Source organism: Scyliorhinus torazame, chromosome 13 (assembly GCF_047496885.1).
Source record: "Scyliorhinus torazame isolate Kashiwa2021f chromosome 13, sScyTor2.1, whole genome shotgun sequence".
Classification (NCBI taxonomy): Eukaryota; Metazoa; Chordata; class Chondrichthyes; order Carcharhiniformes; family Scyliorhinidae; genus Scyliorhinus; species Scyliorhinus torazame.
In genome coordinates, this window is record NC_092719.1 from 184,278,735 (window position 1) to 184,304,514 (window position 25,780).

General features: G+C 45.2%; 1 protein-coding gene across 4 annotated transcripts in view; it reads left to right on the forward strand.

Moving 5' to 3' along the window:
• iqsec1b (IQ motif and Sec7 domain ArfGEF 1b) overlaps positions 1 to 25,780 on the forward strand; it is a 659,149-nt gene that overhangs the window by 407,316 nt on the left and 226,053 nt on the right. Inside the window, exon 1 of one of the 4 annotated variants that reach the window (XM_072472545.1) lies at positions 10,609 to 11,352. The exons of the other annotated variants lie outside the window; for them this stretch is intronic. Within the exon in view, the coding sequence (XP_072328646.1) occupies positions 11,276 to 11,352 (77 nt within the window). The 5' untranslated portion in view covers positions 10,609 to 11,275. Of the gene's footprint in view, positions 1 to 10,608; positions 11,353 to 25,780 lie in introns of those variants that run through there. 4 annotated transcript variants of the gene reach the window in all.

Consider the following 25,780-nt stretch of genomic DNA (forward strand, 5'->3'; position numbering starts at 1 on the left):
CTGAAATGCAGGGTGGAACTATATATGAGAACATGCAAAAATATAATTTTCATGGCTGGAGAAATGTGGTTGTCTTGTCCGGTGGGTGGACTTACCTGTCACGATCTGTGGTATTGTTTGAGACCTAGTGATATAAGCTAGTGATGACGATATGTAACATGGATAACGAGGACTTCTTTAATCTAGTTAGAACACTGTATAAATCCAATGGCAGAGCAATGCAAGAATCATTTCAGAAATGGATGTCGGACTTGAACAGTGGACCACAAAATAGCAAACTTTTGTTCACATTCTTTATTTCACAACGTTTCCAAATCCACTTTTCAACCTAATATTCTGTAAGAAAATTAATATTTAAGCAAATTGGTGAAGCATCAACCATTTGAGCAAACTAAGGAACATTTCATTGCAGCTGCATGTCATCAAACGCTAATATAATTAGTAGCTATTTATACAACTGTTTCTAAATAGACTTGTTATTACAACCTTTCAAATAAATAGAGGCACTTGAGATCAAATCCTGAAAATAGCAAGCCCACACTAAACAGTTTTCTTTTGAACCCTAGAAGACATCAGAGTTGTTTAAAATGTAATTGATTTGTCAATAATTTCCTGTATATTAGATTTTAGTAACCCTCGTCTTCATCATTCGATTGTGGAAACTTCAAAGAGTTTCAATACTTTAGTTGCAGTGACTGATTTGAACATTTCTTCACATGTGCTTGGCCAAGCGTTCTGAAGTTTGACTGAAAAATGTGAAGCAAAGAGTTAAGAATTGCTAAACTGCTTTATTTTACAAGGTAACAAGTGAGCATATCGAGAAAGCCATAATCCGATTTCCCCTGTCCTTCGATTTCATAGAATTTACAGTGCAGAAGGAGGCCATTCGGCCCATCGAGAATGCACCGGCTCTTGGAAAGAGCACCTACCCAAGGTCAACACCTGCACCCTATCCCCATAACCCAGTAACCCCACCCAACACTAAGGGCAATTTTGGACACTAAGGGCAATTTATCATGGTCAATCCACCTAACCTGCACATCTTTGGACTGTGGGAGGAAACCGGAGCACCCGGAGGAAACCCACGCACAGGGAGGATGTGCAGACTCCGCACAGACAGTGACCCAAGCTGGAATCGAACCTGGGACCCTGGTGCTATGAAGCAATTGTGCTATCCATAATGCTACTGTGCTGCCCGTGATTTACGACGGAGCTCTTTGAAAATGCGATTCTGTTTTTCAATACTTTGGGCAGGATGCTCTGGTCCCTCAGCCGTGTGCTTTTCCACCGTGCCCCGTTTGCTTGCGGGGGGATTCTCTCTTCCTGCAGCTGTCAATGGGATTTCCCATTGAAGCCGCCCCATACTGCTGGGAAACCCGCGAGTGGGGGTGCGCTGCCAGCGGGTAAAGAGAATCCTAATGGCCGGAGAATTCTGGCAATTATCTTTTCAGTAGCTTGACTTAACATTTTGTCTGCTGAAATCTGTTCGAGTTGACCAAATTTCCTGTAACAAAGCCAACCTTTTATTTTGCCACACCTAGTTGGGTCAAATCAGCCAGCCAATGTCCTTTTCATTCTATTTGCTGATTATTCACATTTGTTGGAGGAACGTTATTGGAATCTATAATTAAGAATAATGATGGAGTCCTTAAGCGAAATATGAACTTGCACTGCTGCCTCACGGCGCCGAGGACCCAGGTTCAATCCGGGCCCTGGGTCACTGTCCGTGTGGAGTTTGCACATTCTCCCCGTGTCTGCCCCCACAACGCAAAGATGTGCAGGGTACGTGGATTGGCCATGCTAAAATTGCCCCTTGGAAAAAAAATGTAAAATTAAAAAATGAATGGAAATACGAACTGAGAGCCAACATGGATTTGTAATGCGCAGGTCAAGTCCATCAAACCTAATTGAATTCTTTAAGGAAGTACGTCTGAAGTAGTGTGCATGGTTCCAACACCTTGGAAAAGATCCACTGGCCTCGGGAGGATTGCTACGCAGAATCACGAAGGTGGTGCCAGGGCTGAAGGGTTAGATTTATGAGGAAACATTTCATAAACTAGGCTCGTATTCTCTGGTAAAGTTTGGAAAGGTTTTGGTTTGTGGGTTTTTTCAGGGTTTTTGAAAGAATTGATTGAGTAGATGGAGAGGGACTTTTTCTGCTGGAGGGGGAAAGTAGGACAGGGGGACACAACCTGAAAATCAAAGACAGGCCGCTCGTGATAGAGGTTAGGAAATGTTTGGATTGTGGAAACTACCAAAAAACGTGGTAGATGCTGGCTGAATTAACAAGTTTATATCCGAGATTGATAGATTTTTGTGAAGGAAGCATATTAGGGATATGGAACCAAGGTGGGTAGATAAAGTTAGGATACAGGCCAGTTATGATCTATTGACTGGCAGATCAGGATTAAGGGGCTATAAGGGTCTACTCCAGTTCCTATGTTCACAGGAAATAGATGGGTTGGCTTCTGATTCCTTCCTTGCAGTATTTCCCAAAAGTTACATCAATCAAATTGCCCCCTTCTCTCATAACGAGTCACAACAGATAATTTATACCCGGCTCGCAAAATTAAAAATGTCCACACCACAATGGTTGTGAATACACAGTGTATCTCGGCTAATTTCCAATGTTTTAAACTTTTTCTTAAACTCATCTGAATGCATTGCTGTATTTCCGAGTTCTGTTGTTTTGCAAAACGAACTCTTTTATGAGCAACATAAACAGTCGTGTTTTTGCAAAACTGACACCACGATCCTCCTCTGGTGGCATTGTCAGAAATCTTAAAATAGAATCACTTCATTTTAAAAATCACTTTTGACATGTTTCACAGAAATGTGTGCGAAGGTAAGATAAGTATGCAGTTGCAAGATGAAAAGGAAATCCGTGCAATATGATTAATGGCCGCCAGTGTTCACTAAGATGCTGTTATCGGTGACATATGGAATAAAGCTAGAGGCACTGGAGGAATAATACCTTTCTGTCTGTATCCATGTGACCATGGGTACACTTTCAGTCTGAATGCCGGTGCGAAATAAATATTAGTTGTGTGCTTATTTTGAGGACAATGTTCGAAAGTTACAAGTGTTGATTGGACAGTTTTGTGCTTTAAAGGAGCAATACCTACTCTGTAATAATATTACATCTGTCTCTCTATCTCATCATGACATGAATCATCAAATACGTTTGAGTCCTTTTTTCTCCATTTTGTCTTGTGGTATTATCAGGTATTGCAGTACCTGAGAGGCTGTAGACCATTGGGTAAACCTAGGAGTTTACCATTGGCTGTTTGGTATGTAGCTCCGCCCTGACAGGCGGGGTATAAGAACCTGTGCTGTCCTAGCAGCCCTCATTCTGTACCGAAGCTGCTGGGGAACAGATCTAGTCTATTAAAGCCTTCAATTATGCTACTACCTCATCTTTAATAGTAATTGATCGTGCATCAACTTAATAGACTACTCTTAAGCTGAAAGGATGGATCTCCGAATCAAGCCGGAGTGTCTGCAACTCAGCCCCCACGCGGAGAACTCGGCGGCGATCTTTAAGCACTGACTGGCGTGTTTTAAAGGCTACCTCATGACGGCCGGAGGCACGCCCTCAGGAGAACAGAAACTGCATCTCCTGCACTCAACGGTAAGCCCTGGAATCTACACCCTCATCGAGGAGGCGGAGGACTTTGATGCTGCGATCGAACTGTTAAAAGGACATTATATCCGCCCTGTAAATCAGGTCTACGCATGTCACCTGCTTGCAACTAGACGGCAAAGCCCCGGGGAATCGTTAGAGGAGTTCTACCGTGCGCTACTGGTGCTGGGCAGAAACTGTGCTGCCCGCAAGTTTTGGGGAGCGAGCACACGGAACTCCTAATCCGGGATGCCTTTGTAGCAGGTATGAGCTCCTCAAAGATCCGCCAAAGACTCTTAGAAAAAGACACCCTGGGACTTAGAGAGGCACGGGCCCTGGCAGGGTCCATGGATGTTGCCTCCAGAAACGCGCAATACTACGCGCTCGACTGCGTGGCATCCCGCAGCGGCAGCCCCACAGTCCTTCCCCGTGTCCCCGCAGGCCTGCGCTGTAAGATGGCCCATGAACTCCGTCGGGCCCCGCTGTTTCTTCTGTGGGCAGGCGAAGCACTCCCACCAGCGCTGCCCGGCCCGCACCTCCACCTGCAAAGGGTGCGGCAAGAAGGGCCATTTTGTGGGGGTCTGCCAGGCACGGGCCGTGGCCGCGATCTCCAGCGACTCCGGACCGCCGCGGCAACCTTCTTTTCAGGCCCCAGGCGGCCAGCACTCACCGCCACCCCCTGTCCTAGGGCCACGTGCGACCCACGGGCGCAGCCATCTAGCCCCTTGGACTCCACGCTGGACAGATGGGCGCCGCCATTTTGTCCACCCCTGCCGCCATTTTGTCCATCCCTGACCACCATGTGCGACCCAGGGGAGACGCAATCTTGGATGGGGCCCCAGGACCCCAGGACGGCCGACTACACGCTGCCCGATCAAAACACGCAACTACTTCACCTGGCCTCGGACACTCGCAACAGCAACGACGACAGTCTTCATCAACGGCCATGAGACGTTCTGCCTGATCGACTCTGGGAGCACGGAAAGCTTTATACACCCCGACACGGTAAGGCGCTGTTCACTTGTTACCCACCCTGTAAACCAGAGAATCTCCCTGGCCTCCGGGTCACACTCGGTGGAGATAAAGTATTTCTGCCCAGCAAACCTCACTGTCCAAGGCAGGAAATTCAACAAGTTCCGCCTTTATGTCCTGCCGCACCTCTGCGCGGCTACACTCCTGGGGTTGGACTTACAATGTAACTTGCAAAGCCTGACCTTCAAATTTGGCAGCCCTATACCCCCCCCCCCCCCCCTTACCTTCTGCGGCCTCGCGACCCTTAAGGTCGACCCGCCTTCCCTGTTTGCGAACCTCACCCCGGATTGCAAACCCGTCGCCACCAGGAGCAGACGGTACAGTGCCCAGGACCGGACCTTCATCAGGTCAGAGGTCCAAAGGCTACTGAGGGAAGGGGTCATTGAAGCTAGCAACAGTCCCTGGAGAGCTCAGGTAGTGGTGGTAAAGACCGGGGAGAAACATAGGATGGTCATTGACTACAGTCAGACCATCAACAGGTTCACACAGCTGGATGCATACCCTCTCCCCCGCATATCCGACCTGGTAAACAGGATCGCGCAATATAAGGTCTTCTCCACGGTGGATCTAAAGTCCGCCTACCATCAGCTACCCCTCCGTACTAGTGACCGCAAATACACTGCCTTCGAAGCAGATGTGTGGCTCTATCATTTTTTAAGGGTTCCCTTTGGTGTCACTAACGGGGTCTCGGTCTTCCAACGCGAGATGGACCGAATGGTTGACCGGTACGGCTTACGCGCAACGTTCCCGTATCTTGCTAACGTCACCATCTGCAGCCACGATCAGCAGGACCACGACACCAACCTCCGAAAATTCCTTCAGACCGCAAAGATCCTTAACCTAACGTACAATAAGGATAAATGCGTATTTAGCACCGACCGTCTAGCCATTCTAGGTTACGTAGTGCGAAATGGGGTTATAGGCCCCGACCGTGAACGCATGCGCCCCCTTATGGAGATCCCCCTCCCCCACTGCCCCAAGGCCCTGAAGCGCTGCCTCGGATTTTTCAGTTATTACGCCCAGTGGGTCCCTAACTACGCAGACAAAGCCCGACCCCTAATCCAGTCCACAACCTTCCCCCTGTCGACGGAGGCCCGCCAGGCCTTCAGCCACATCAAAGCAGACATTGCAAAGGCCACGATGCGCGCCATCGACGAGTCCCTCCCCTTCCAGGTCGAGAGCGATGCGTCCGACGTAGCTCTGGCCGCCACCCTCAACCAAGCGGGCAGACCCGTGGCCTTCTTCTCCCGTACCCTCCATGCTTCCGAAATTCGCCATTCCTCGGTCGAAAAAGAGGCACAAGCCATAGTAGAAGCTGTGCGACATTGGAGGCGTTACCTGGCCAGCAGGAGATTCACTCTCCTACGGTCGGTGGCGTCCATGTTCGATAATGCACAGCGGGGCAAGACAAAAAAACGACAAGATCTTGCGGTGGAGGATCGAACTCTCCACCTACAACTATGAGATCTTGTATCGTCCCGGGAAGCTAAACGAGCCTCCTGATGCCCTGTCCCGTGGCACATGTGTCACCGCACAAGTGGACCGCCTCCGAACTCTCCACGAGGACCTCTGCCACCCAGGGGTCACTCGTTTTTTCCACTTCATTAAGACCCGCAACCTGCCCTACTCCATCGAGGAGGTCAGGACAGCCAAATCTGTGCGGAGTGCAAAACACACTTCTACTGGCCAGAGAGGGGCGCACCTGATAAAGGCTTCCCGTCCCTTTGAGCGCCTCAGCATGGATTTCAAAGGCCCCCTCCCCTCCACCGACTGCAACACTTACTTGCTGAACATGATTGACGAGTACTCCCGGTTCCCATTCGCCATCCCCTGTCCAGACATGACCGCAACCACCGACATCAAGGCCCTCCAGGGTATCTTTACACTGTTCGGTTTCCCCGCATACATACACAGCGATAGGGGATCCTCCTTTATGAGCGACGAACTGCGTCAATTCCTGCTCATCAGGGGCATTGCCTCAAGCAGGACGACCAGTTACAACCCCTTGGGAAATGGGCAGGTAGAGAGGGAGAACGGAATGGTCTAGAAGACCGTTCTACTGGCCCTACGATCCAGGAATCTCCCAGTCTCCCGCTGGCAAGAAGTCCTCCCGATGGCCCTCCATGCCATCCGGTCACTGCTCTGTACAACTACCAACCAGACACCTCATGAACGTCTCCTTGTCTTCCCCAGGAAGTCCTCCTTCGGGACCTCGCTCCCAACCTGGCTAGCAACACCCGGACCCATCCTGCTCCGGAGGCACGTGCGGGCGCACAAGTCAGACCCATTGGGCGAGAGGGTCCACCTGCTGCACGCTAACCCCCAGTACGCCTACGTGGCGATCCCTGACGTCCGGCAAGATACAGTTTCCCTTCGGGACCTGGCGTCCGCCGGAACCCCACGCGCACCCGAACCATTACCCCCACCCCCCCCGTCACAGCACCTCAAAGGAGGGTCAGTCCTCCCACCGCTCCTGCCTAGGCCCTCCCACCCACCGACACTCCCTACAGGCGCCCCCCTCTCGTGTCAACCGTTTGCCCCACCAACGCCGTCTCGGGGTGACGAAGCTGCCATGGAGGCCGAAGCCACGCTCCCGGAGTCGCAGGCGCCCGGACCCCCACCAGAATCACCACCGAGGCTCAGGCAATCCAGGAGGACGACCAGGCCACCCGACTGACTGATTGCTTCACTGTAACTGTAAATGAACACTGACTGTATATATCTTCCACGCTTGTAAATATTCTCGACAACCCTGTAAGGAGGTATCATGGTACCTCCATATCTGATCATACCATGTTAAATGCAATTGTAACCACTGGCCACCATCCCCGCCGGACTCTTTTTTTTTTAAACAGGGGGTGAATGTTGTATTATCAGGTATTGCAGTACCCGAGAGGCTGTAGACCATTGGGTAAACCTAGGAGTTTACCATTGGCTGTTTGGTATGTAGCTCCGCCCTGACAGATGGGGTATAAGAACCGGTGCCGTCCCAGCAGCCCTCATTCTGTACCGAAGCTGCTGGGGAACAGATCTAGTCTATTAAAGCCTTCAGTTATGTTACTACCTTGTCTTTAATAGTAATTGATCGTGCATCATGACTGATCCGTATTGTTAAAAGTTTTGAATGTACAAAACTGCAGCATTGTAGCAAAACATGTTTTATCCCATCGTTGAAACATCTCAAGTATGCACACACAATTGCATTTGCACTGTCGTGTAGGTGAACCCAGCCACGTTGGTGGTATAGAATGGCAACTCCTTTGAGATATCATTAATTTATAAATCTTGATTTTCGTAATAGTTTTGCTGGAGAAAGGAATACTTTCCGAAACCATCGGGAGAGCTTTCTGATTCTGTTCCAAAACTGCAGCTTTGCGTGTACCAAAAGCAGGACGCTGGTTTATGTTCTACCATGGTGTTGATTTTTTTATTTGTTCATGGGATGTGGGCGTCGCAGCCTTGGGCAGAATTTTTTGCCCATCGCTGATTGGCCTTGAGGGAGCAGTTAAGAGTCAGCCACATTGACGTGGGTCTGGAGTCACATGTAGGCCAGACCAGGTATGAATGTCAGATTTCCTTCCCTGAAGGACATCAGTGAACCAGGTGGATGTTGACGACTCTCTACAATGGTTTCATGGTCATGTGTAGACATTTAATTCCTCGTTTTTATTCAAATTTCACCATCTGCAGTGGTGGGGATTTGAACTGGGTTCCTCGAAAATTATTCTGGGTCTACTGGTTTATTAGTTCAGTGACAATACCACTATGCCACCGCCTGCCTCTATTATAGTACTATAGTAATACTGAGTATGTTGAATCAATCCGATTGCAGCCCCCCCCCTCCAACCCCTCCCGACTGGCAGCACTGGACTCAATCCACAGCCGCCACACCGGGTTCACGAAAATAAAAAGGACGCGTGTTCCACGCCGTCGGGAACTCGGCACTTCGGGAGAAGGCCCTGGGTGACGTCTTGAGGCTGTCCCGACTGTGGGAGTATGCAGTTTTCAAGGGGACAGAGCATTGCAAAAGCGGTGCCGCCCCCAATCTTGCCACAACCAGGGATTCTCCGGCTGATCGCCGAGCGCGATTTTGGCATCGGCGACTGGAGAATCCCGCCCTATCATCCTTTCAGCAAATCTGACGTTTGGAACCTTCCTCATCCCAAACCTATATCATTAGTCGCACCTAGTCCAATTCATCCTGTGCTCCTTTTGGCAGCTGGTTCAGCATTGCTTTGATTTTAAAATTGACTCCATGGCCTGGCCCTGCCCTACTTTGGGAACATCCTCCAGCCTTGCAATCTTCTGTGGTCTCTGCAATTCAAGCCACTTGTGCATCCTTGATTTTACTTCTTCATTTTTTTGTTTATTTCCAATTAAGGGGCAATTTAGCGTGGCCAATCCACCTACCCTGCACATCTTTGGGTTGTGGGGGTGAGACCCACAGACACGGGGAGAATGTGTAAACTCCACCCATGGTCGGAATTGAACCCGTGTCCCTGGCACTGTGAGGATACAGTGCTTGCCACTGTGTCACCGTGCCGCCTTACGGTGGACTATCAATGGATTAATTCTTTGGGGAGGTTTTTGTAATACATAGCATTTTGGGGTTCATTGGCTCTAGAAAGTATTCAAATGATCAATGGGCATAGATGTCATGAGCCTGAGTAGGCTGGTGGAAGGGTAGAGCATGGCATTGGGAGCATGAGGCGACATCGGGGTGGGTGAGGGCATGATGTTGCATGGATGGGGAAAGGGGCATGTTTGGAGGGTGAAGGGAGTGTGAGGGGTGAGAGCTGGAGGGCTTTCTGTTTTGCTGGAGAAAAAAGTCCCATGGCACTGAGGAGAGCCTATTTAGCAACCCACCTCCGCACCTGGCAGACCCTATGGCTGCCTCCACACTTTTTTCCAGGTCAGCTGGCCTGACTCCAGCCCACATCCACTCCAAGCAATGAAAATCCTGCCTTTGTGGGAATTTCCTGCCCAGGCAGATGGGCCTAGTTGGGAATTTTCCCAAAACCCGAGGATGAAAGTCCAGCCCTTTATTCTACTTCCAAAGCTTTCTTTCTAATCGCCATAGCAATATATGAAGAAATCTTCAAATAAATTTAAATATCATAGGAGGAATCTAGAAAAACAGTGGCATTTGTTTGCCTTTCTGTATTTTCGAGGCAGGCCAGTTTTAGGGTCTCTTTGTAACGTTACATCGTGGCCATTCATACTGCATTCTAACCGAGCTCTTTTGTGTTTGCTGCAGATTCTAACATTACTCATTATCATAACTTAGATTTCCAGCAGAAAAGAGCAGAGCCACTAACACTTGACATTTGACCAGCTATTGCAACTGATGTGACAGAGCATGTATTATTGTAGACTAATGGGTAGTTTTTCTTTTTTTTAAATAAAAGCAAACTCATATTTTGGATGATGCTTCAATAACTTACACTTCTACCAAGAGTCTTCACTTTGAAATTATGTTGTGCATTGTAGAGGCATTTTACAAGTGTTTGCAAATAATGGTGCCTGGAGCAAAGCTTTGTGATTCCCCTTGTTATAGAAGAAAAAAAATGATGAATTCAGGAACTATCAAACATCTGTATGTAAACATACATGTACTTTTGTGAACTTGTTAATGTTAAAACTCCATTAGTACTTGACTTCATGCAGTCATTCTATTATAGTTGCTTGTGATGTCTGCAATTTTACCATAATAAGCACATTATTTTATAATTGGTGAGTGAACTGTCACCCATGCTCCACTCCATATTTCATCCGTGTGATCCAGTTGCTACAGCAACGATCATCAGCCTATCTATACAGCTTTCGCTTGCAACCTCCTACGGTTGGGAGATTGCCCACTGAGCACCATGTGGTACAAATGATTAGCTCCTTTGCTCCGAGAACTGATTGGCAAATGGGTGCTGGGAATTAGATAAGGTATAATTAACACCCTGATTGAGTCGGGTATTGTTTTCGTTGTCATTCCGGGTACTGGGAAAGCCACATTTCTCATACTCACTGGCAGACAATGGAGCAGCTGTAGTTTTGAATTCAAGTGTCCGGTGAAGGCATAGTTGTGTTCGCACTGTACTGACTACAGCTCAGCCTCTTATTCTATCAGTAGAAAAGGAAAGCTGAATTGGAGATATCTGGTCTTGTGTGGAAAATCATCATGATTTTCCCAGATCTCAGTATTTTTTTTTTGATGCATCTTTAGCAATCCAGGAAAACAATGAGCATTTAAGGTTTCTCACGCCTGGATTAAAATTGCAGGGTAAAAGCAGGTTTCAAATGACAAAGAGGGACTGATTACCACGCGTAATATGCTGAGTGGGCTCTGTAAGCACAAGTCGATTTTTAAAAGCACCAATAACTGAGGTAAACATGTGCTGTTGTCCTTGTCATAAGTTTTCATCCCAGGAAGCTAAATGAGGATGAGAGCTTCATAACCATCTCTTTGTTTTAAAATATTGGCGATTTGAAGAATGGAGCCCCAAGATTTGTTCTGAGCTGCTTTGTGAGCATAAATGCTAATGCGAGCCTAATGCTGAAGCTGAAGCAGGAATTTTATTGTGGATTATTTAAAGCAACTTCCTGGAAGAAGAGCTCAACAAATTAAAAATGTTGAAATTAAAATCTTTTTGTTTGGATTATTGGCAGTTCTTGTGTCTACAACCAATTCATGGATTCTATAAAAGGTAAGTCATTATTTAAATTGTATCTTTTGAGGGAGATGATCCACATGCATCATAATCATCGTATGAAAGAGTGCATTTATAATTATCTGTTTTGCTGTTGCATTAACTTTGTTTTGCACTTGAATTAATTTAATTCGGTCTGCTTTTACAGCTGCACAAGAGATCCAAGCATTAGCACAATTTAGCACATAGTTTAGGCTCTGCAGAATTTATATTCTATCTTAATGAAAAGGATATTGCAATGAATTGGATTGGATTTTGTTGCAAGTTTCTGTGCATGCAAGGATTTAATTCCTATTAGAAAATATATACATTTGAGAAACCAGAATTAATTACATCAGTATGCTGATCATAATGGGGGGAAAAAACCTCCCAAATTTATTTTAAAACTTGGTACTAATTCAGTTTCAGGAACTCCAAACCTGGAAGTTTCATCTGGCAATTTGATTTCTAAAGAACAGCTATAATGTGAGGGTAATGCCAATGAAGTTCATTGTTGCTCGCTGCTATGGTAGCTATTTACATCATAGCTCCCAAAACAAAAAGCTGAATATGTTACATTGAACACAGCACTCCCCAAAGGATTGCCCTTTTGTGATGGATTAAAATTCAGGGGAGATACAGGAGTGTTAACTAATTGTAAGATAGGTTGTGAATAACAGCATGGAGTTTTCAGCATTGTACAGGCTCCAAGTTGAAGCATACATTTAATATTTCCATTTAGCTTGGAGCTGTAAATATTTTGGTGACTGCAACAACTTCAAAGATCGGTTTCTCCCGGAAGCTGCCATTCCTACCCACCAAATCCTAGGAGCAAAATATAAAACTACCTTTCTATGAGCTTGAAAAATCTGTGTGATTAAATTTCTCCTTGGTCGTTGCCAGCAAGGAGTGGGCAGATGGACCACCCAGTGCATTGTTTTGTTTTGTGATAATTAAAATGGCTGAAGTTCTGGCACTGCATCATACTGAAAGTTTCAGATCTTAGCGGAGGAATAAAAAGATGATAGTGGTGAACATCAAACCAACTGTTATCTGGTTTTGAACCTGGCACACTCCTTGCTTTTCCAGGGTCAGTTGGCAATTGTCTTCTTATTTCTTCTCACTTCCCCTTTTGTACTCGCTGTTTTACTTTCTACTTTTCCTCACCATTCTGCTTTTCTCTCCTAGTCTCGCCTCTTCTGCTTCCTTTCCCTAATTAGTCAGTCTTCTTGTGTGAGCATGAATGGTGGCATGACACTGATGGGGCTTCACAATTATCTTCAGCGTCCACATATGTGCATATCCAGTAGTGTATACCATCTAGCGACCACATAACAATCACCAGAGCTGCATTTCATTAACTTGGAATCAATGGCCCTGATAAGGACAGCTTAAGAGCAAGCAACTTGTCTTGTACAACTTGAAAATGAGATTCATCTTTTTTGGAACTCCTAGTGCAGATTAAGAATTAATATGCTAGTATGAATACTTGGGATGTAGTTGGCGAGTGGAGCCAACAGCCCTGTCATTCACAAATGAAATGGCTTTGAGACTGGAGACATGGTTCAAACAGGTTTCCGATTTTTACGGTGAATAAAAATGAATTTTGTTCTGTTTTCAAAAATCTCTGATTGTAATAAAGTATTGACCCAATAGTTACATAATATTTATTGTCACAAGTAGGCTTACATTAACACTGCAAAAAAATTTCTGTGAAAAGCCCCAAGTCGCCACATTCCGGCGCCTGTTCGGGTATACAGAGGGAGAATTCATAATGTTCAAATTAACTAATAGCACGTCATTCGGGACGAGTGGAAGGAAACAGGAGCACCGGGAGGAAACCCACACAGACACAGGGAGAACGTGCAGACTCTGCACAGACAATGACCCAAGCCGGGAATCAAACCTGGGACCCTGGTGCTGTGAAGCCATAGTGCTAACCACTTTTCTACCGTGCTGCTCATCAGGAACTCCTAACATCTACCCTTGTCCTGTATAGCCAGACTAGATGCTCCTGATTCTGACCTTTGTTTGCATGTTGATCTTGGTCACTGGTTTCCTGATCCTGATGATAAATGCCATTTGGCATTACTTAACGAGCAGTCCAGTCCCTGCTTGCTGAAGCTTTGGTGCCCCTGTTGATTCTACAATCACCTCCAGCTTCTGGTTCTCCCGGCCTAATGCTACATTCCCTGCCATTAGTTGCCCCCTCTCCATATGTTGCAACAACTCCTACATGCAGCACTGTTAGGCTCTGCATCTTAATCCAACATGAACAGGATCACCTAGCCAGCTTGTGGTACCATATGTTGCTCTTTCTTATCCAAGACCCCCATTTTCTCTCTTGGCTTCAGCAGCTTCTTTAGAGGCTGTTTCTGATGTTATTGCTATTGCACCTCCTTTTATCCAGTGCTCATTTAAATCCCACTCTCCAACACTGACTGCCAACCATAAGCTGTTTAAAATGTGCCAAGTTTAAATAGAGCAAAATAAATTTGGCTGTCAAAATTGAAGGTCCAAGACTTAAAACATTGGGTAGGCTATTTGTTTTGAGCTCCGTGTGTGGTGGGATTGGAGGTGGGTGGGTGGGAATTTTGTGCCCCTTGCCTGCATGCTGATTCCTGGCTCCATACTCTTTTTTTTTTTTTACCCCCCACTCCCACTCCATCCCTGGACTTCGTGCAAACAACAGGTAGTCTATTGAGCAATTTTACAGCTTGCTGAGGAAGACTGGGATTTTCATGTTGACCTGCACGTGATGAGGCAGTAGGGATAGTTTAGCAGCCTAGAGGTGGCTTCCTGGGGGCAGACATGGCTGCAAAGGCCATTCTTTAAAGAGTTGACGAGAGGGTGCCTCATTTTCAAGTGCCCCCTTCCCTCATTGCTTGAATTGCATCCCGTTGCTGATTTCAAGTTTGAAGGCCACAAATTGGCCTTCCAGCTGCAAAAACCTATACAATATCATTAACTGGACAGCAAGCCTGCCCTCAGACCACAATTGACAAAATTGGGGAAAATTGCAACACGTGACTTGCCCACAAGAGTGTGAGCTTTTGATCTCTATTTTGAGCCTGACGTTGGGGTACATAGATGCTGCCAGGCGTGCCAAGCACTTCTGTCATGTTCAGGTTTCTAGCATCTGCCGTATTTTGCTATGGTACAAATTGAGTTATTTGACAAATTAATCTCCACTACTCCATTCATTTCAGCCTGTCCTCATCACTAATTCTTTGAACAATATCTGATCTGTTTTGAAAGCATCTCCAAGAACGTATGGAGAAGTCAACCTAAATGTTTTACAATTGGTTGTTCCTTCCTAAATTTTTAAAGTAAATATGAATTGCAAGTTAAATATTAATACATCTGGTCAACTTTGCAGTGTTTTGCATAAGTGCTTACTGAGGCCCAAAAATTTACTGTTAACACAAATTTGATGCTAATGGAAAATGCAGATTAATGTCTGTTCTGATCGAGCGCACAGGTAATTAAGAATAAGTGCAGTGTTTGTATAGCTATTTCTTGAATCATGTACTTCACTATCAGTTTTGTTTGACATCTGTTAAAATGTTCAATACAATTGTTTAATCCGTCTCTCCGTACCACTGCGGCATGAACTTCGGTAAAATAATTTTCACATTTATTTTGGGTTCCTTGGTGGGAAATCTTCCAGACATTAAGGTGAATGCATAATTTGTGACTTTTTTGATTCATTACTCAGACATCACTCTAGTAAAGCATCTTGAATATGTTTGCCTTTTGCCAAAATCCTGCATAAAGACTGTACTAATTGATGCATCCCTTTTTTCTGGAAGAAAACTACATGTAGACGTTTCCTAGAGCCACTAAGGCGGATTTGGAATTAAAAAATGAGCTGAACTGTCTGGTTTAGAATATTTTTCAACAAGTAGACACTTTAAGGAAATTTGAATACGACATTAGATTTTAAAATGCTGCTTTTTATCATTGATGTTTTTGTAATTCTTCATTATACTATATTTCCTAAATGGGTGGCACGGAAGCACAGTGGTTAGCACTGTTGCTTCACAGCTCCAGGGTCCCAAGTTCTATTCCCGGCTTGGGTCACTGTCTGTGCGGTGTCTGCATGTTCTCCATGTGTCTGCGTGAGTTTCCGCCGGGTGCTCTGGTTTCCTCCCACAAGTCCTGAAAGATGTGCTTGTTAGGTGACTTGGACATTCTGAATTCTCCCTCCGTGTACCTGAACAGGCGCCGGAGCGTGACGATTAGAGGCTTTTCACAGTAACTTAATTGCAGTGTTAATGTAAGCCTACTTGTGACACGTGTTCGCCCGGCGACTGGAGATTCCCGCCCAAGGCGAATGGATTTTCCTATTGGAAACAGCTCACCTGTGGCTTTCTTGCGGCGGGCGGGGGAACCTAGCCAATTGTGTTTCTATATGAAACCTACATAATTTTAACATGGTGTGAAAGTAATGGATTGGTTTAAGTTTTAGTCCTGAGCACTCGGCCATCATATTTAATATATACTACATGGATCATGATCTGGTTATTGCATGATAGCTAAACAGCATTTCAATAATGTCTTTACTTTTTTTAGTTTTCAGTTCAAAACGAGCCATAGCATCTGTTCAAATTCTGATTGGATTATTTGTAAAGGGACATGAATGTACAATGATTTCTGGTTGAGCAACTTGATGTGTTGTCGTTTCTACATACATCTTTGACATTTCTTGGAAGATTTCAACATGCTAAAAAGATGCCTGCTTCAGCCCATCTGCTGTTGAATCACTCATCCCAGGCCTTGTCACATCTAGACTTTACAATTCCAATAACGTTCTAGCCAGCTTCCCATCCTCCACCCTCTGTGAACTATAATTCAATCAAAACTCTGCTGCCATTATGTAAACATTTGTAGTTGCCCATCATCTCAAACCTTACTGACCTACGTTGACTTCTGATACCTTCATACCTCAAAATTAAATGAATTGTCTTTTTTTTTCAAGTCCATTTTTAGCCTTGCCACTCCCTATCTCTGTAATCCTCTACCCAAATAATGAACTCTATTCAGTTTCTCTGACTTTGTCCTCTTGGGCATCCTTCGCCTTCTCTTCCACCTCGGCATTGGCAGCAGTCCTTCAGTCCATTCGTCCCCACAGTCTGACACTTCCTTCCCGAACCCCTCCACCTCATTCTCTGCCTTCTCCATATTGATTACCTTCCTTGAAGCTCAGCAGTTTGACCACGATTTTTATCACCCTTCCTTGGCTCATTGTTCACTTTGTTTAGGGTTCTTTCCCCCCCCCCCCCCCCCCCCCCCCGTTACAATCTCTATATTGATGCAAGTTGTCGATGGGATAGTAAGCCCTTTAGAGATTCAACACAACTTTACCCTTTTCCCAAATGACCCTATTCATCTCTTCTGTCATGAACATTCTTTATTTTCCAAATTTTGTTCTGAAGAATTATTATATTACCAACCTGCCATTTTAGACTTAAATTCTTTTCAAAGAAAAATTGGATAAAATATTATTTAAAAAGAAAGAGGAAATTTCAAAGCAATTTGTTTGGATATCTTTGTCCAGTGCCTCTGACCCTCTACAAGGATTTTGTTTGGCGTGGTACTGTTGTTTGAAGCTGGACAAGTAGAGTCACTCAGCCCCACAATGTTGCCGTGACTCATTGTCAGCAACTGCTTTATTTCCTCTGGAGCAGTTTGATGTTTTTGTAGAAATTGAGTACTGACTTTTTATCACAAATTGGAAATCTCTCTTTGCAATGTTTTTAACCAGATCAGTTTGTAATTCTGGCATTGACTGACTACTTGTTAGATAAGCAAGACTTCCAAGTGCTATCCGTTTGCTGTAAGGAACTTGTGGTGCCATATTTTATCAAGTCCTTAAAACACTGTACTTTGGCTTTGTACATAGGAGTACATGGGGGGGGGGAAAGTCACAGAAACAGACCATTCTGCCCAACTAGTCCATGCTAGTGTTTATGCCCCACTTGAGTCTCCTCCTATTTTTCCTCATCTAAATCGGTCACGATTCTCTTTTCCCTCCTCCTTTACATGCTTGCCAACTCACCCTTAACTGCATTTATACTATTCGATTCAAGCACTCCCTGTGGTAGCACATTCTGCATTCTTACCATTTCTTGGTAAAGAAGTTTCATCTGACTTCCCTGTTGGATAACTTGGGTGTCTGCTAATCCTTCTGTGAATTCAGAAATCACACGCAATCAAGTAATGGTGTCGCTGGAGTATGTTGGAGAATCCTGTCCGATGAATAGTGATGACCTTGCATGTCAAAGTTGGTGTGCATTTTGAAGTGAAATATTAGAAAATTATGGAAGAAGTCTTTATTCCAGATTTTCTCAGTTTCTCACCTTCATCTCCTCTTAGCTCATCTTATCCATTAGACCCACCTCATGTTCCCCTGATATTATTCCCACTAAACTATTGATCATCCAACTTTCCCTTCTGGTCCTCACGTTAGCCAATATTGTAAATGGTTCTTGCTTCACGTGTTGTTCCTCTCTCTAAATCTGCACTTCAGCGCTCTCCTCAAAAAGCCAACACTTGATCCCCCCTTGTCCTTGCAAGCTCCTGTCCCATCTCCAACTTTGCTTTTGCTTGGAAGTCCTTGAACTTGTTGTCACCTCCCAAATTGTTCCCATCTTGCCTGGAACTTCCATGTTTTAATCCCCTCCCATCAGGTTCTGCCCATGCCATGGTACTGAAACAACTCTTATCAAAGTCACAAAAGACATCCTGATGTGACTGTAGCAAAGATTAAACTTTCCTTCCTTGTCCTTTTCTAACTGTCTGCAGCCTTTGACACAGTTGATCACACCATCCTCCTCCTGGCTCCTCTCCACTGTTATCTAGTTGGGTGGGGGACTGCTCTTGCTGGCTCCATTATCATCTACCTCATTATAGCCAGAGAATCGCTTGCAATGGCTTCTCTTCCTGCCCCAACACCATTACCATTGGTGTCCCCTGAGGATCAGCTCTTGCCCCCTTCCTATTTCCCATCTGCACAGTGCCCCTCGTCTGTATCATCTGAAAGCACAGCATTAAGTTTTGCATGTATGCTGAATAAAAACACAGCTCTGCCTCATCACCCCCTCTTGTGATTACTTTCCTGTTGCTAAATTATCAGACTGTTTATCTGAATGCAGTCCTGGAGGAGGAGACATTTTCTCCCAATTTAATATAGGGAAGACTGAAACCATTGTTTTTGGTTCCCATTTCAAACTCTGTTCCCTAACTTTTGACTCCCATCTCTCTCCCAGGCAGCAGTATGAGATTAAACCGTCAGTTTGAAACCTTGGTGTCATATTTGGTCCCAAGTTAAGCTTCCAACCATCCCCTCAGTCATACTTTTTCTGCTTCCTAACTTGATATTCTACTCACTCCTGGCCTCCCACATTACCCTCCATAATCTTGAGATCATCCAAAAACTCTATTGCCTGAGTTTTAACTTTGATCAAATCCTGTTCACATATCACCCATGCGCTCATTGATTTACATTGGCTCCCAGTCAAGCAACATCTAGATATTAAAATTCTCATCCTTGCTTTCAAATCCCTTCGTGACCATGTCCTTTGCTATCTATGTAATCTCCTCCTGCCCCACAACCCTCCAAGATATGTGCTCCTCTAATTCTGGGCTCTTGTGCACTCCCAGTTGTAATTGCCCCACCATCAGGTATTTTCGTCTCTGCCTTTCATTAAAAACTACCTCTTTGACCAAACCTTGGGCCTTATGACCTAATAGCTCCTTACTTGTATTTCCCTTTTAATGGTCCTTAGAAGTGTCTGGGATGTTTCATTGTTAAAGGCGCAATATAAATATTATAAGTTGACAACTCTGCTTGTTCATTTTCCTTTAAGAGGCTGTGATATTGACATAAGCAGTGTTAATGCAATTAAATTATAATGGTTAGCTTACCAATGTGCTGAAGTGTAGTTGTATGTTAAGTGTAATTATATAAAGTTAAAAGCACTAATAATACTGCCGAAGATTATAGTCCGGGGATTTCTGTTTCCGTACTTAGCCTGGGGCATTTCCTCCCTGTCACTTATATAGAGGGAAAATCCTGGACTGATGAGCACAGAATTGGAAAGCTCTGGCCTACAAATGGATAATATGAATTGAATTAAATGGCTGTAATTTTCTTCTTTCCAATTTCATTCATAAATCTCTCTAGAGACGATCCAGCCTCCTCAGTTCTCATGTGGATGATTTCATGACTGTTGTACTGTGGATGACTTTAGGGTTGCTGTGCTGTGCTCTCAATAAGGCTCGATGTTAGCTTGATGGGAAGTGCTACTCAGTGTGAGGCTAGAGATATATTCCAAATTCCTACCAGTTTGGAAAGCTTTGCATTCAAAGTGCACTATTTACCCCTAGCAGACCTGATAAAAAGATTAAACCCAAGTCATATGAGGTCATCTCCAGACTATTTTGCTTAAGAAGCCACTACTTTTGATATAGAAACGGAAAATGCTGGATAAACTCGGCAGTGTCTCTGGAGAGCCAAAAGGTGTCAATGTTTCACGTCTGTATGACTCCTCTTCAGAGCTACTTTTGCAACTGAGTCCCATAAAACACCTGACTCTTTTCCATTAGTTCATAAAGGTAAACATTTGAACCATTGGTACTAATCAGACACGCTCTCCTCAACTGACAAACTAAAATCTCACAATTTCTAGAGTTCAGAGGCCATTTAACATGCAGACCAGCGACCAAACCTGGCACCTTCCTGACCTGTGAGGCACAGGTGCTGATCAGATAAAATGTTTAGAGTGCAGATGTTCTTTGGGTTGTGGAATGTTTGTTGAGGGTCTTTGATCCATTTTCTGGAAGGAATTAAACAGACAAGTTAAGTGAGTCGGCAAATGAATGGCAGATGCAGTATAATTTGGAGAAATGTGAGGTTAGTCACTTTGGTAGCAAAAACGAGAAGACCGATTATTATCTCAATGGCCATAAATTAGGAGAGAGGGATGTGCAATGAGACCTAGGTGTCCTCGCACACCAATTACTGAAGGTAAGCATGCAGTAGGTGGTAAAGAAGGCAAAATGGTATGTTGGTCTTCATAGCAAGAGGATTCAGGAGCAGGGATGTCTTTCTGCAGTTACACAGGGCATTAGTGAGGCCACACCTGGAATATTGTGTGCAGTTTTGGTCTCCTTATCTGAGGAAGGATGTTTTGTGCTCTGGAGGGAGTGCAGCAAAGATTTACCAGACTGATTCCTGAGATGACGGACTGATGTATTAGGAGAGATTGAATCAGTTCGGATTGTGTTCGCTGGAGTTCAGAAGAATTAGGGGGGATCTCATAGAAACCTATAAAATTCTAACACGACTCGACAGGGTAGATGCAGGAAGGATGTTCCTGATAGTGGGTGTGTCCAGAACCAGGGATTACAGTCTGAGGATATGGGATAGACTATTTAGGACTGAGATGAGGAAAGATTTCTTCACCAGAGAGTGGTGACCTGTGGACGTTGAAGCGAAAACGTTGCATGTTTTCAAGAAGTCGTTAGAGAAGAAGCATTTAGGGCAAAGGGGATCAAAGGATATGGAGGATTAGGCTATTGAGTTGGATGATCAGCCATGATCATAATGAATCCGGAGCAGGTTTGAAGGGCTGAATGGCCTCCACCTGCTCCTATTTTCTATGTTTCTAATGAAAGGAACCTTTACGTATGGACTCTGATAATGCTAAAGCTTGTATTTAATTTCACTTTGTTTAGTTTTAATTCAGAACAAATTTAATATTTTGTCAATTCCTTTAAACTGAACAAAATATTTTGAAAAACGACCAGAAATGCTCCGAATTGGCAGCATCTGAGGTGAGAGAAAGAGTTAACATTTCAGATCGATGACCTATCAGCAGAACTCTAATATTGTGAACATTGTTTTCGAAACATTTGATTCTAATCATCTGGAACTCCGGTTGACATGAAAAGTAAATCTTTTAAAAAAAATTTTTTTTAAATCTACAATAACATTTGACTTCGCTTTGCGATGTTGGCTCCAATTTAGTACCATACTGAAGACTTATGCTCCAGAACTTGCCGCACCCCTAGCCCAGCTGTTCCAGTACAACTGCAGCACTGACATCTACGCGGCAATGTGGAAAATTGCCCAGGTGTGTCCTGTACACAAGAAACAGGACAAATCTAACCCAGTCAATTACCGCCCGATCAGTTAACTCTCCATCATTAGCAAAGTGATGGAAGGAGTGATCAACATTGCTATCAAGCGGCACTTACTCAGCAATAATCTGCTCACAGATGCTCCGTTTGGATTCCGCCAGGGTCACTCCGCTCCTGACCTCATTATAGCCTTGGTTCAAACATGGACAAAGAGTTGAATGCCAGATGTGAGGTGAGAGTGACTGCCCTTGTCATCAAGGCAGCATTTGACCAAGTATGGGATCAAGGAACCCGAGTTGATGGGAATGGGGGGGGGGGGGGGGGGGGTAACTCTCCACTGGTTGGAGTCATACCTTGCACAAAGGGAGGTTGGACCTCCACAATAAATGATTTTCATTTTCATTTCTCAGTTCCAGGACATCACTGCAGGAGTTCCTCAGGGTAGTGTCCTAAGCATAACCATCTTCAGCTGTTTCATCAATGGCCTCCCTTCCATCAGAAGGACAAAAGTGAGGATGTTTGCGGTGACTGCACAATGTTTAACACCATTCACAACTCCTCCGATAATGAAGCAGTCCAAGTCCAAATGCAACAAGACCTGGACATTATCCAGGCTTGGGTTGACAAGTGGCAAGTTACATTTGTGCCACGCAAGTGCCAGACAATAGCCATCTCCTACAAGAAAGGATCTAACCACTGCCTTGTGATATTCAATGGCATTACCATTGCTGAATTCCCCACAATCGACATCCTGGGCTCACTTTAGGTACCTGGGAGTGCAGGTTGCCTGGGAGTGGGGGGGGGTGGGGCTCCGCAGGTACAACATTTCTAGTTTGGTGGAAAGAGTGAAAGCTGATCTGGTAAGGTGGGATGGTCTCCCTCTGTCACTGGCGGGTCGGGTACAGGCGGCTAAAATGAACGTGCTGCCGTGATTTCTATTTATTTTTCAATGCCTGCCAATTTTCTTGCCCAAGGCTTTTTTCAGAGAGATTGAGGGAATGATTACTTTGCTCATATGGGGAGGGAAGGTGGCCAGAGTTAGAAAGGTGCTGCTACAAAGGGGAAGGCAGGCAGGGGGTTTGGATCACGTTCATATGTTTTGGTCCTGTCCAAAGCTAGAGGATTACTGGAAGGAGATTTTTAAGGGTAATTTCTAAAAGTGGTGCACGTGAAACTGGACCCGGGCCCCCGGGTGGCCATATTTGGGGTGTCGGACCAGCCAGGTTTGGAAAAGGATGCGGAGGCAGATGTTGTAGCCTTTGCCTCGTTGATCGCCCGAAGGCGGATCCTGATGGGATGGAGAGCAGCCTCTTCACCCTGTGCCCTGGCATGGCGGGGGGACTTGTTGGAATTCTTGACTCTTGAGAAGGGAAGGATGAGGGGAAGGATGGAGGGGTTCTACAATTCATGGGCATTATTCATCATGTACTTTCAAGAACTGGATAACATTGAACATTAGTTGGGTGGGGGGGGAAGAGTTGGGGGAGGGTGTTGATGGTGACTATGGGTGATTCCTGATTCCTTTTTGTCATTTGTTTATGTGAACATGCGGGCTAATATTTGGGGTTTGGTGGTAGGATGGGATCGTTGTTATTGATATGGGGATTGACATATTTGTTACTGATCATTGTTTGTTGTTGGTGGGTGTAAATGTGTGAGAAAATGTGAAAAAGGAGGAGAATAACAAATATTTTTTTAAAAAGAGGAAAATCTACATCCTGGGGGTTACCATTAATCAGAAACTGAACTGGACGAGCCACATTAATACTGTGGCTACCAGGGCAGGCGAAAGGCTAGAAAATTTACGGCAAATAACTCGCCTACTGACAACCCCCCGACCCCAAAAACCGCCTACCCGCCATCTACAAGGCACAAGTCAAGAGTGTAATGGAATACTCTCCACTTGCCTGGATGAGTGCAGTTCCAACAGTACTCAAGAAGCTCAGCGCCACCCAGGACAAAGCAGCCCGCTTGATTGCTCCCCCTTCCACAAACATTCAAACCCTCCACCACCGGCGAACAGTGGCAGCCATGTGTACCATCTACAAGATGGTACTGCAGTAACTCACCAAGGTTCCTTAGACAGCACCTTCCAAACCCACAACCACTACCATCTAGAAGGACAAGAGCAGCAGATACCTAGGAACCCCACCACCTGGAGGTGCCCCTCCAAGTCACTCACCACTCTGACTTGGAAATATATTGCCATTCCTTCATTCCTTCATTGTCGCTGAGGCAACATCCTGGAATCCCTCCCTAACAGCACAGTGGCTCTACCTACAACTCTGGGACTGCAGCGGTTTAAGAAGGCAACTCGCCACCACCCTCTGAAGGGAAATTCGGGATGGGCAATAAATGTTGGCCTAACCAATGACATCCACATCCCACAAATGAAGTTTTCAAAAAAATCTAGGGATCTCCGTGTGAATCCGTAGCCCCTTAGGGGTTCACTTGAAGATTTTGTGGGACGCACCAATGGAAACGAGTTTAAGTAAAATTAATCTTGATCCCTGAAGATTGTAACATCTAGGGCATGAAGTTAAATCACCGACATAGTCTTATTTTGGTCCCCAGCCACCTTCTTACTCCGGATGTGAGGAACTTGAAACTGCTGCCTGGTCTCAGGATTCATGTTACCTGGTCCATGCCGTGTTGCCAGGGAGACGGCATCCAGTTTCAGCAGGTGCATTCCACTCCACTTGGTAGTGAACCGGAGGTAAAGCGAGAGCTGGTACAGGCAATGAAACTATTGCTTTTTTCGGCAGCCTGCCATATCCAGTGACAATTTACCCACCTCCATGTGACATAACTCAAGCATAACCGAGGCAGGATGAACTTTGAACATGACCTGCAAATGTGTTGGGCTGAAAAGCTCCACATTTGGACAAAAGTGTTGCTCAGTACCAACAAGAATTTTCCCATTAAATAAAACAAAAAATAATAAGTAGGCACATTTACTTGTCTGTCTAATTTTTACAATCATTAAGAGGCTCCATGGAAATTCTTATAAGAACCTCTGCCTGAGCCACCGTTATTTCCTCAGCCAGCAGTATTGGAAACATTGGCTGGCCTTGTCAGCCCTCTCCCCCATCGGCGGTGGGTTTCTCCACTGTGGACGCTACAACAAGCCGTCGGCTGCCAACTGGATCTTCCCGTTCCACCAAAGCCTACGGGCTCTTGCGTGGCGCACCCGCCCCAAAGCTGGGGAGCACGCTGCAAGAGGTCAACTTTGGCGGCACCGAAAGATCCCGCTGGCGGGAAGAGTTGGGGAAACCCCATTGGCTGTCTGGTCATGCATACATTTACTGATTTCTGGAACCTTGCTATGTGCAAATTAGCGGTCATGTTTACCTATATATCAACAATGAGTGCTGCCGCGAGGGAATAAAAAAATAAATGAAAGATTTGAGACATCCCTGGGATGTGATGAGATGCCATTTTTGAACATTCCTTTTTAATCCGAATTATAATCTGTATCAGGACATCTCAAAAAAACGTGCAACAAACCCCAACCCATAATGTACTTGCTATTGTGCACTCCAATTCTTTTTTTCAGTTAAGGGACAAGTTAGCGTGGCCAAGCTACCTATCCTGCACATCTTTTTGGGTTGTGGGGGTGAGACACATGCAAACACAGGGTGAATATGCAAACTCCACAAGAACTGTAACCTGGGGCCTGGATCGAACCCAGGTCCTCGATGCTCTGAATGATGAGCTTGTATTTAGGGCAGCACGGTAGCATTGTGGATAGCACAATTGCTTCACAGCTCCAGGGTCCCAGCTTCGATTCCTGGCTTGGGTCACTGTCTGTGCGGAGTCTACACATCCTCCTCGTGTGTGCATGGGTTTCCTCTGGGTGCTCCGGTTTCCTCCCACAGTCCAAAGATGTGCAGGTTAGGTGGATTGGCCATGATAAAAATTGCCCTTAGTGTCCAAATTTGCCCGTAGTGTTGGGTGGGGTTACTGGGTTATGGGGATAGGGCGGAGGTGTTGACCTTGGGTAGGGTGCTCTTTCCAAGAGCCGATGCAGACTCAATGGCCCGAATGGCCTCCTTCAGCACTGTAAATTCTATGAATGATTTCCAGCCATGGGAAATATGCTCATCGCCCTGAAAATATTGATACAAAAGCTCATTGCGACAAACAAAAACAGTTGAACTTCAAATCCCAGGTGCAGGCTGATGTGGAGGAACGTTTATGAGGATTTCATTTATTGCTGAGGGTTATTGAGATCAGCTTTTACAACATTTTCACTCCAGAACCTGTGTTTTAAATTTTGGAATTTAAATATTGGAGTGCA